Source organism: Galeopterus variegatus, unplaced genomic scaffold (genome assembly GCF_000696425.1).
Source record: "Galeopterus variegatus unplaced genomic scaffold, G_variegatus-3.0.2 Scaffold172, whole genome shotgun sequence".
NCBI classification, from domain to species: Eukaryota; Metazoa; Chordata; class Mammalia; order Dermoptera; family Cynocephalidae; genus Galeopterus; species Galeopterus variegatus.
The window spans coordinates 419,024-430,551 of record NW_007726283.1 but is presented as its reverse complement, the minus strand read 5'-3'; the positions used below and the strand labels follow the sequence as shown (position 1 = coordinate 430,551).

Below are 11,528 nucleotides of genomic sequence, written 5' to 3'. Positions count from 1 at the left end.
ACCCCCCCGGTCACCTTTTATTTTCTCCTCCTGCTCTTCTAATGCTCTGCATGAATTTGCTTTGCTTAGTTTTGGAGGGCATGACGGTATCTTTAGGAAGTTGGCCTGAATTATGGCTTGTGTTTATTGAAACTTCTAAGAGAAAGAAAAAGAACGGTAATCTTCATGCTGATTACACTTCATATGGGGCAGAAAGCTATGTGCTTAGATATCATATGGTGATGGCAGATCCTAGCTAACTCTTCTGGGACTCCCCATCACCCTGGAAAATAAGCTGGGTTCTTCGTGGAGTTCTGCTCTTGTTCTTATCATAAAAGGAGTGTGTGTGGGGGTGGGGGTGGGGAGATAGGAGGGGGCGTGAGTGAAAATAAAACAGGTATGAGCTTTCCCATAGCGTAAACCCCCTGACTTTCAGAGAACATATTCCTGTCTCCAAGAAACTCACGATCACTAGGCAAATATGTAATGAACTATGTATATGACACAAAATATACAAGTGTTTGAAACAAACAAGTTTGGGTCAACAATTATGTTAACATCTTCGTGTCCATGGCTATCATGAGGGTTAGATGGTATAAAATTATGCTTCCCACCTTTTCTTTAGACCATTACATCTCTAATGGTCTATATGTCAGACAGAGATAGGATGTTCCAATCCTTTCTCTTTCCCTGTTGTACAAATGATAGCAGGTAGAAGCTGAGGAAGTAAAATGACCTGCCCAAGATCACGGGATTAATAAATAGCACGGCCTACTGAAGAACTGGAATTTCCTGATTTCCAACTCAGTCCATCTGATGATTGTCATTGTGACTTAATTAGCAAAAGCAGCAAATATTTTCAAAAGTGTAATTTAACATTTAGAGATTGTAATTTTCCAAAAAAAGTAAAACAAAAAACTTGTATTAACTTTGTGGAATGGTTTTTGTAGTTGCCACTCTAGTAGCCCACCCCATCTGTATGTCTCTGTTTTCAGAACATAATTTATCATAAGCTAAAAAGTAAATGTTACTAAAAATGTGACGTGTTTATGATTAAATAGTGCAGAAACAAATCATGGCTGGACCAGCATCATCTTTTTCCTTTTTTTCAGGAATGCAAGAAGGTGGCCTTTAATGATAGATCCTCAAGGTCAGGCCAATAAATGGATCAAGAACATGGAAAAAGCCAACAGTCTTCATCTAATCAAATTAAGTGACTCTGATTATGTCAGGACTCTGGAAAATTGCATCCAGTTTGGTACTCCCGGTATGTAGTTGAATAACAAGTGTGCATTATGCAAATGCCTGGAGAGGGCACAATTAACACAAAATGATATAGATTGTTTCTTTTTTAAAAAGATTATCTGTGTCAGACTCATCTTAAATGGTAACTTTGTAAATCTCTTTCATTATTTATTGACAATTAACCAAATGAGAACTTTACAGATTATAAACCTCCCAGAAGGTTAGGAAATTTTCTTTGTCTCAAGATTCTTTTGATGTTTCTTTTAATTCAGCTGTTTTAATTTTTGTCCATGGTTCGCAATTCTTTAGTTCTCATTACAGCTCCACTTCGTAATTAAAAGGGCCACTTGGTATTCAATAGTATTTTAACACAACAGTAGTCCAATTATCTATTTATTCCTCTTTCAACTTATCCTACAAAACTGGCAGGGAAGAGAGTTCAGATTTTAAATGCCTGTCTATTATCTGCCATTTTACAATGGAGAGATTAGAAACATGACAAATATTTTTCGATAAAGCTCTTATGCAGATGTTATATTAGTCAAAGCAAAAACCAGAATACTTGTGATTTGAGTGAATGGGGTTATTAGTCATGTTTTAAATTCATGTAATCTATCAAGTTTTGACAATTTACATGACCAAAATATGTAAACACTTATGAAATTACAACCTATTTAGTTCCAGGACAAGTTCAGCAAATCACACTTGCTATTAGAGCTAGTGGAATATGGAAGAATAGTCTTAGAGACATCTTATTTGTGTATATTAATAAGGAGTTATTCTTCAAATATTAATTACAATTTTAGGTTCTGTTAGGGTAAGCATGAAATGAAAAAATCTGTCTCCCTACAAAATTTTTTATGTAATGAACACACAGACACAGACACATAAACACACATTTCAATCATTCAACTGGTGTTCTTAGAGTAAAGCATGGTGATATAGGAGTTACATAAACACGGAGAACATGATTTCTACTATCAAATGTTTTGCTTGTTTAATATCAGGGTCATATATATACATGCATATGCGTAACTGCAATGTGGGTGTGTGACTGTAATAAAAATAGAAAGTAAACATCCATCACTAACCCTTACTGGGGCCAGTAAACTGTTAATGGGGAGGGGCATTGGCTCCAGATTCAGAGTACCTGCCTCTGTTACTCAGTGTTTGGTTCAGTGACTTTCCTGAGACTCAGTTTCCCCATGTGTACTTTAAATATACAGTGTGAGGAAGATGAGTTACTGTACATTGGGTACTTAGAGCAGTGTCTGATAAGTGCTTGATTTATGTTGTTTTTTGTTGAGCATTTACTATGTGGTTTATACATATTATCTTTTAATAGAATATAACTAGAAAGGCACAGATAATGCACTATGAGAATTCAGAGGAATCAGGGAAGATATTTTGAAGGAACTGCCACCTTAAATACTTCCACTAATTAAAATTACTTAATTTAATTTAAATATTTAATTTCCTGAACATAGTAAAAGACAATTAAGTGACAATTGAGCATGTACCATATGCTTTGCTTGGCATTCTGAAGCTTTCTATGACCTTGGTTACATATTTTGATGTTAGAATTTCATAATTTTAAAGTATCAAGGGCCATAGAGATTTTCTGTCTAGTGTTTTTAAATTATGGGTCACAACCATGGGAGAATAAACCAATTCAGTGGGTCATGACCAATATTTTGTTCATCAAATGCAATAGAAAAGAATAGAAAATATTAGGCTGCATAGCATAGAGCAAGGGTAAGCATTATTTCACAAAATTTTAATTTTTTTGTGTATATGTGTGTATGTGTACCAAGTCAAGATATAAAATGTATTTCTTACTTGAGTTATGGCCATAAAAATTGAAATCCAATAGCAATTCCAACCGCGTTGTTTTATTAACAAGGTAAGTGAGGTATTAGAGAATGTTAACTAATTGGCTTAACCAAGATTCTACAGCCAGTTAAGGGAAGTACTGTAACTAGTCCCCACGTCTTTGTCCAGTGCTTACTGTATCACACAAGAGAGACTTTCTTTCAGTTGATTTAACGAACTTTTTGGACTGAAATACTTTTAAAATGGCTAATGATTATTTACAATGCCTTCTAACATTAACCATCAGAGAGACGTGAAAAGTTTTGATCTCTTTTAGAAAGGGAAACAGATGGCAGATTTATTGCTATTTTTATATTAAACCATTGAGTAAAAGAATCAGTTACTGTTATAGTTTTAAAACATAAATGGTTAAAGACTCTTCCATTTAAGAAGTTATCTTTAGATATTGGCCTGTGCAGGGACAGTGGCTTTAGATCTGTCGTCCCTCACAGGCAGCCTGGGTTGAGAAGGCAGAGGTCTCACCTATTTCACTCACCTGTCTCTGGTTCAATCAGAGCAGGGCTCCCTTTTCTTTTTTATATTGAATTTTAAGATAAGATCTTCTTTGAAAAAAATTATTCTGCTGCTCAAAAAAAAAAAAGCTAATGCTCTAGAAAATAAAGGTACCTTTGTATTGGCTATGCCAATGGATGAGGTGTGCATAGAATATAATCATATAAATATTGCCGATGAAATCCATTTGTATATAGATCTTTTAATGATTTTCCATTGAATCTATGAAGAGAAATCTGTATCAATAGTGAAATCAATGATATTTAAGCCTTCCTTCCTTTTTAAATCTTATCTCCTAGCACTTTACTTTCTTTCCCCCTTGTATATGACAAATCAGGGATTCAAAACTCCTGCTTGTTTAATGTTTCTTTCATTTGCTCGTGTTTTTGTTCATTCATTCATCTAATTAACATTTATTTTGCAACTACCACTGCAGTAGGCACTGAAAACACAGCAGGACCAAGACAGGCTTGGTCTCTGCTTTCATGGAGCTTATTGTTTAAAGGAGGAGAGAGAGATTACAGGTGAAATGAGGATTAGAGGGTGGGAGTGCAGGATACAGGGGAGCAGGCAGTACGTATAACAACATGGCATTGTTTCACATCTCTTCAGCTTTTGGCTGTGCCCTTCCATCCATCTGGTGAATTCCCTTAAATTTCATCTTTTTAAGATACAGCTCAAATACCTCTTTTTCTGTGACATCTCAACCCATCCAGTGAAGTGCCAAACACTGAAGCGTTTACAAATTTCTACTATTGCCCTTATTACTATGTACGTAACTGTTTTTTTCTCACCTACAAGCTGCTTGAGGGCATCCCATAGGTACTCACAATCCACTGAAGCGTTTACAAATTTCTACTATTGCCCTTATTACTATGTACGTAACTGTTTTTTTCCCACCTACAAGCTGCTTGAGGGCATCCCATAGGTACTCACGATTGTTGAATCTACTTTGAATAAATTATGCTACAAGAGTTGAACATAATTTGCAGGAGAATTTTTCTCTATTAATCTGAAGTCATAACAGGATAGTGTATATAATTCATAACTAAAGAATTGATATTATTTTTAATATCCTAAGTGAAAAAGGAATTTGAAAAGACATTTGTTTCTCTTTATATTTCTGATGCTAGGGATAACGAATTTTTCTCTATTAATCTGAAGTCATAACAGGATAGTGTATATAATTCATAACTAAAGAACTGATATTATTCTTAATGTCCTAAGTGAAAAAGGAATTTGAAAAGACATTTGTTTCTCTTTATATTTCTGATGCTAGGGATAACTATTTGTTTTAAGTGAGGTGGTGATCTGCTTTACTCAAAGATATTAGCAGCTGTGTGCTTGGTTTCCCAGTCTTGGTTTCCTACAAGTTTTATAAATACCATGATGTGTTGACACTTGAGAATGAGGAAGGAAGTTTTTACATAAACCAGGATATTATTAATGTTGATGATAAACATATGAAGAGAAGTCTGTCTCATGAATTTGCTTCTCTAATTTTAATGTGAGACATATTTTTATTTAATTAAAAATTAAAAGAGTCAAAAGTTAGAGTCAAAATAAAATAGTTAAATTAAGGATGGCATTCTAGGTAATTACGTGACCTATGGATTTTTTCTTTTTTACATTTAGAATGCTTTTACTTTTCCAGTGAGGCTTATAACATGATAAGGATTCAATACTGAAAACATATTTCTTTGAAATCAATGTGCTATGAAAAGTTTTCCTAACAGCTTAAGACTTGAGTCTACCTGGAAGACAATAAATTTTCACTCTTGGGGAAAGGAATCAAATGTGTAATATTTAAGTTTCATAATGTATACTTTAGCTTCAAAAATATTCTTATATATATTAATATAGACATTCTTAACGACACTTCAAACTAGGAAATAAATTAGGGTGAGTGTAATAAAATATTACTTTTTAGCCAACATTACTATAAAATTCAGATTTCGTGCAAAAGATTGACATTGCTAAATATTGAGGCAATTAAACAAAATTTAAATGTTATAATATTTCTCAATAGAATTTCAGTTCATAATAATCTAGCAAATTAGTAGATTTAAAAAATCTGATCATGTGAAAATGAAAATGAGAAATTGATATTATTATTACTTAACATTGTTAGGAAAGTTCTTTGCAATGCAATAATACAAGAAACAAGGAGGGTGCTTGTTTGGAAAGAGGAAACAAAATTAACATATTCAGAAACAATATACCGTATCTAGAAAACTAAAGAGAATTAACTGAAAGGTATTAGAACAAAAGAATTCAGTAAAGTAGATATATTCCAAAAAGAATATTAAATCAATAATAACTGAGAACCAAAATAGGGGGGTAGTGATTCTAGTCAACCAGGGAATAGGAAACAAAACAAATAAAATAAAAGCTTAGAATGACTTTAACGGTAAGTGAAAAAAAGGACAAAACTTTACAGAAAAACAAGACGAGTAAGACATCTCTTTTTCTCGGACGGGAAAACTAAATGTTGTAAAGATGTCAATTCATAAATAAATGTTTAGGAAATAATGCTAAAGTTAAATTAGGAGTAAAGAAAGTAAAGAACCAATAAAAATTCAAAAAATAAGTTTGGAATTAACCAGAATAAGCTCTGAAATAAACTGTAATATATGTAAGCCTTTGATACATTTTAAAGTAAGCATTACAAACCAATGGAAAAATGATAGATCATTCAACAAGTGGTGTTGGAAAAACTGGCTTTATGGAAAAATATATCAAGCCTCGTACAGCAGGCTTCTACTGTTCTCTTTACTTTTGAAAAAGGTTTGAAAATTTCTACAACAAAAAGCTAAATTATAAAAAAGAAACATAAACAAATTTAAAAACAAGTGAAAAACTAGGGGGAATATTTGCTGCAACGATGTTAAAAAAAATGCAAATACAGTGTTTAAACCAGCATATTGTGGCTAGTGCTGGTTGTTCCCTGACACCCANTCTGGTGAATTCCCTTAAATTTCATCTTTTTAAGATACAGCTCAAATACCTCTTTTTCTGTGACATCTCAACCCATCCAGTGAAGTGCCAAACACTGAAGCGTTTACAAATTTCTACTATTGCCCTTATTACTATGTACGTAACTGTTTTTTTCCCACCTACAAGCTGCTTGAGGGCATCCCATAGGTACTCACGATTGTTGAATCTACTTTGAATAAATTATGCTACAAGAGTTGAACATAATTTGCAGGAGAATTTTTCTCTATTAATCTGAAGTCATAACAGGATAGTGTATATAATTCATAACTAAAGAACTGATATTATTCTTAATGTCCTAAGTGAAAAAGGAATTTGAAAAGACATTTGTTTCTCTTTATATTTCTGATGCTAGGGATAACTATTTGTTTTAAGTGAGGTGGTGATCTGCTTTACTCAAAGATATTAGCAGCTGTGTGCTTGGTTTCCCAGTCTTGGTTTCCTACAAGTTTTATAAATACCATGATGTGTTGACACTTGAGAATGAGGAAGGAAGTTTTTACATAAACCAGGATATTATTAATGTTGATGATAAACATATGAAGAGAAGTCTGTCTCATGAATTTGCTTCTCTAATTTTAATGTGAGACATATTTTTATTTAATTAAAAATTAAAAGAGTCAAAAGTTAGAGTCAAAATAAAATAGTTAAATTAAGGATGGCATTCTAGGTAATTACGTGACCTATGGATTTTTTCTTTTTTACATTTAGAATGCTTTTACTTTTCCAGTGAGGCTTATAACATGATAAGGATTCAATACTGAAAACATATTTCTTTGAAATCAATGTGCTATGAAAAGTTTTCCTAACAGCTTAAGACTTGAGTCTACCTGGAAGACAATAAATTTTCACTCTTGGGGAAAGGAATCAAATGTGTAATATTTAAGTTTCATAATGTATACTTTAGCTTCAAAAATATTCTTATATATATTAATATAGACATTCTTAACGACACTTCAAACTAGGAAATAAATTAGGGTGAGTGTAATAAAATATTACTTTTTAGCCAACATTACTATAAAATTCAGATTTCGTGCAAAAGATTGACATTGCTAAATATTGAGGCAATTAAACAAAATTTAAATGTTATAATATTTCTCAATAGAATTTCAGTTCATAATAATCTAGCAAATTAGTAGATTTAAAAAATCTGATCATGTGAAAATGAAAATGAGAAATTGATATTATTATTACTTAACATTGTTAGGAAAGTTCTTTGCAATGCAATAATACAAGAAACAAGGAGGGTGCTTGTTTGGAAAGAGGAAACAAAATTAACATATTCAGAAACAATATACCGTATCTAGAAAACTAAAGAGAATTAACTGAAAGGTATTAGAACAAAAGAATTCAGTAAAGTAGATATATTCCAAAAAGAATATTAAATCAATAATAACTGAGAACCAAAATAGGGGGGTAGTGATTCTAGTCAACCAGGGAATAGGAAACAAAACAAATAAAATAAAAGCTTAGAATGACTTTAACGGTAAGTGAAAAAAAGGACAAAACTTTACAGAAAAACAAGACGAGTAAGACATCTCTTTTTCTCGGACGGGAAAACTAAATGTTGTAAAGATGTCAATTCATAAATAAATGTTTAGGAAATAATGCTAAAGTTAAATTAGGAGTAAAGAAAGTAAAGAACCAATAAAAATTCAAAAAATAAGTTTGGAATTAACCAGAATAAGCTCTGAAATAAACTGTAATATATGTAAGCCTTTGATACATTTTAAAGTAAGCATTACAAACCAATGGAAAAATGATAGATCATTCAACAAGTGGTGTTGGAAAAACTGGCTTTATGGAAAAATATATCAAGCCTCGTACAGCAGGCTTCTACTGTTCTCTTTACTTTTGAAAAAGGTTTGAAAATTTCTACAACAAAAAGCTAAATTATAAAAAAGAAACATAAACAAATTTAAAAACAAGTGAAAAACTAGGGGGAATATTTGCTGCAACGATGTTAAAAAAAATGCAAATACAGTGTTTAAACCAGCATATTGTGGCTAGTGCTGGTTGTTCCCTGACACCCACTCACCGGTTTCCTCACTGTTACCACCCGCTGTGTTCCCTGGGCATGTTGCACCCAGAGTAAAGAACTACATTTCCTAATCTCTGTTGTTGTATACGGCCATGTGACTATGGGTGAGTTTGGTCAAATGGGAGTGCCATTTGTGACTCCCAGGAAATCACTTAAAGGATGTTGTTTCTTCTGTTTCTGCCTTCTTTCTGAAACCTGGAATGTGGAGGTGGTTTGAAAGGCCATATTGGCCCAAGAATTCAAAGCCATATGCTGAGAAGAGTGAAACAGCAGGATGGTGGGACCTTGGGTCCCTCACTATTTAGACACAATGTCCTTCTAGCCCTGGACTGACTGCCTCAGGCTCCCCTTTACATGAGATATAAAGTCCCTCATGTTGGCATCACTATTATTTTGGGTTTTCTGACACATGCTACTGAACCTAATTATAAATAATGCACCCCACAATGGAAAAATGGGCCAATATATGAGGGAACTTCAAAAAGTTCATGGAAAAATAGAATGAAAAGATAATATGGGTCTGACCCTGTGGCTCACTCGGGAGAGTGCAGCGCTGGGAGCGCAGCAGTGCTGGTAGCGCCGAGGCCGCGGGTTCTGATCCTATATAGGGATGGCCGGTGCGCTCACTAGATGAGCACGGTGCGGACGACACCAAGCCAAGGGTTGCAATCCCCTTACTGGTCACACACACAAAAAAGATAATATGAATCTTTCCATGAGCTTTTTGAAGTACCCTTGTGTTAACATACAGTTTCCAGAAGAAAAAAAATAATTAGCCAGAGAGCAGCTAAAACACCCTGCCCAGAATAAAAATCTTAACAATATTTTTTACTTGTCAAATTATAAAAGTCACAAATATAGTACTTAATGCTGACAGTATCAAATAGTGGCTAAAAGAGCCTTGTAAGGAGCCAGACTGCCGAGTTCAAGTCCCTACTTTGTCATTTACTGCTGAGTTAACTGAAAATTTTGCTGCAATTGACTGTGCCTGTTTCATCTGCAAAACTGGGGTAATAACAACAGTCCGTGATTTTCAAAGTTGTGAGGATGATGAGAAAATACAACAATATGGTTTCTAGCATTTGTAAGGACAGTAATATTATGTGAAAATAGGTTTAAAAAGAAACAACAAAATGAGTGCTCATTGCAACTATGAAATCTCTACAGCTTTTTAGGAAAGTAATTTGTCAATGTAAATGGCTTTTTAAATGTTCTTAACTGTTGGCCATTAATTCCACTTCTAGGATTCCAACCTGATTAAGTAGACAGAGATAAACACAAGGTTTATTCAAAAAGGTGTATGCTGTATCATTATTAGTAACAGTGGGAAAATGGAAGCAACCAGAATAATAGAAGATTAACATATTTAATACATTGTGATGCTTTTATATTTTTTAACCACGAACAATAATCATCTTACTCAAGCAGAAAATGAAAATGATTTTAAGAACTATCTGACATGCCTGCTTTGAGTAAAATCTCAGCTGTGGAGGAAATTGACAAGAAGAGAATTTTAGAAATTCATTTAGCCAGGAGTAACCAATGGGAAGGAGCAGAATAGGTCTGTACTTTCATTGCAACAGCGATCCAAATACCTGTCATTTCCATGTCCTGTGCCCTTTCCGTCCCATCAAGGTTGCACACCCAGTCCCTTGAAGAACTCCTACACAATGCCATGATCTGAGTGTGGCTGTGATAGCACCCCAAACACCAAAATATGACTTCAACTTTGCACATGTGTCAAGAGCCTTAACATTGTCACTGATCTTTGATCCAGGGATTCTCCTTCTGGAATGCTATCAGAAGAAAATATTCTGAAATGCAAAGTTTTGTACACGGTGCTATTTATAATATTCAGAACAGGAAACAATCCAAATACCTAGTAATAGAGCACTGGTTTAAAAAATGGGAGAACATTAACATGATAGACTATTATGCAATAATTAAAAGCATCTTTATTAGAGTTTTTAATTATATAGGGAAATAGTTATGCTATAATGTCAAGCAAAATAATTAGGATGCAAAATTTGATATATTGTTTAGTCTCAACTGTGTATAGAAAAAGATGAATAAAAAATACTGAAGAGGGGCCGGCCCGGTGGCGCACTCTACAGTGCGCCGCTTGGGAGCGCGGTGATGCTCCCGCCGAGGGTTCGGATCCCACATACAGACCGGCTGCTCACTGGCTGAGCGAGGTGCGGGCGCAACACCGAGGGTTGCGATCCCGTTGCCGGTCCCGGTCCGGTACGGGCACGACACTGAGGGTTGCGATCCGTTGCCGGTCACGAAAAAAGAGACAAAAAGGAAAAAAAAAAATACTGAAGAGAAGAAATTTATTCAACAAATAACTATCATATATAGTTTTGTGTCATTTTTCTAACAACCTAGATATGGTGTGAGTCAGTTACATAAAATAATTCAGGGGAGGGAGAGGGAGAGACTAAGAAAAATCTGATTAGGGGTAGTTTTCTAATTTCTTTATACTTTCCTCTATTTTCCAATGTTCCATAAGAAGCATAAGTTACTTTTTTTCGTAATTAAAAATGAAGTAAAAGTTTAAATAACTACACCTGGAAATGCTTTTTCTCTGGTGTCTCAGTTGAATGAACTTCACTGCCATCAGACTTAGACACGTAGTGAATCTCAGGCCAAGTGGGGAACACAGAGCAGGACTATGGCTAAGAGGTTATGGAATCAGGCCTCTTAAGCCTTCCCAGAGAATGCAATTATTTTTTGACATCATTTCCCTATACTTAGAAGACAAAAATAATTTTATGGATAACTAGAAACAGAAGCATTCTAGAAAGGCTGAAATAACTCAGAGGGTTGAATGTTGACAGTTGATATTTAAAATAACATGAAATCTTTCTCTGATTTTACTCCA

The 11,528-nt window shown here is 34.1% G+C and overlaps 1 protein-coding gene across 1 annotated transcript in view; it reads left to right on the top strand.

The window, feature by feature from the left end:
* Positions 1-11,528, top strand: part of DNAH7 (dynein, axonemal, heavy chain 7) — a 250,129-nt gene that overhangs the window by 168,777 nt on the left and 69,824 nt on the right. The window contains 1 exon segment of the mRNA XM_008563289.1: positions 1,092-1,246. Within this exon segment, the coding sequence (XP_008561511.1) occupies positions 1,092-1,246 (155 nt within the window).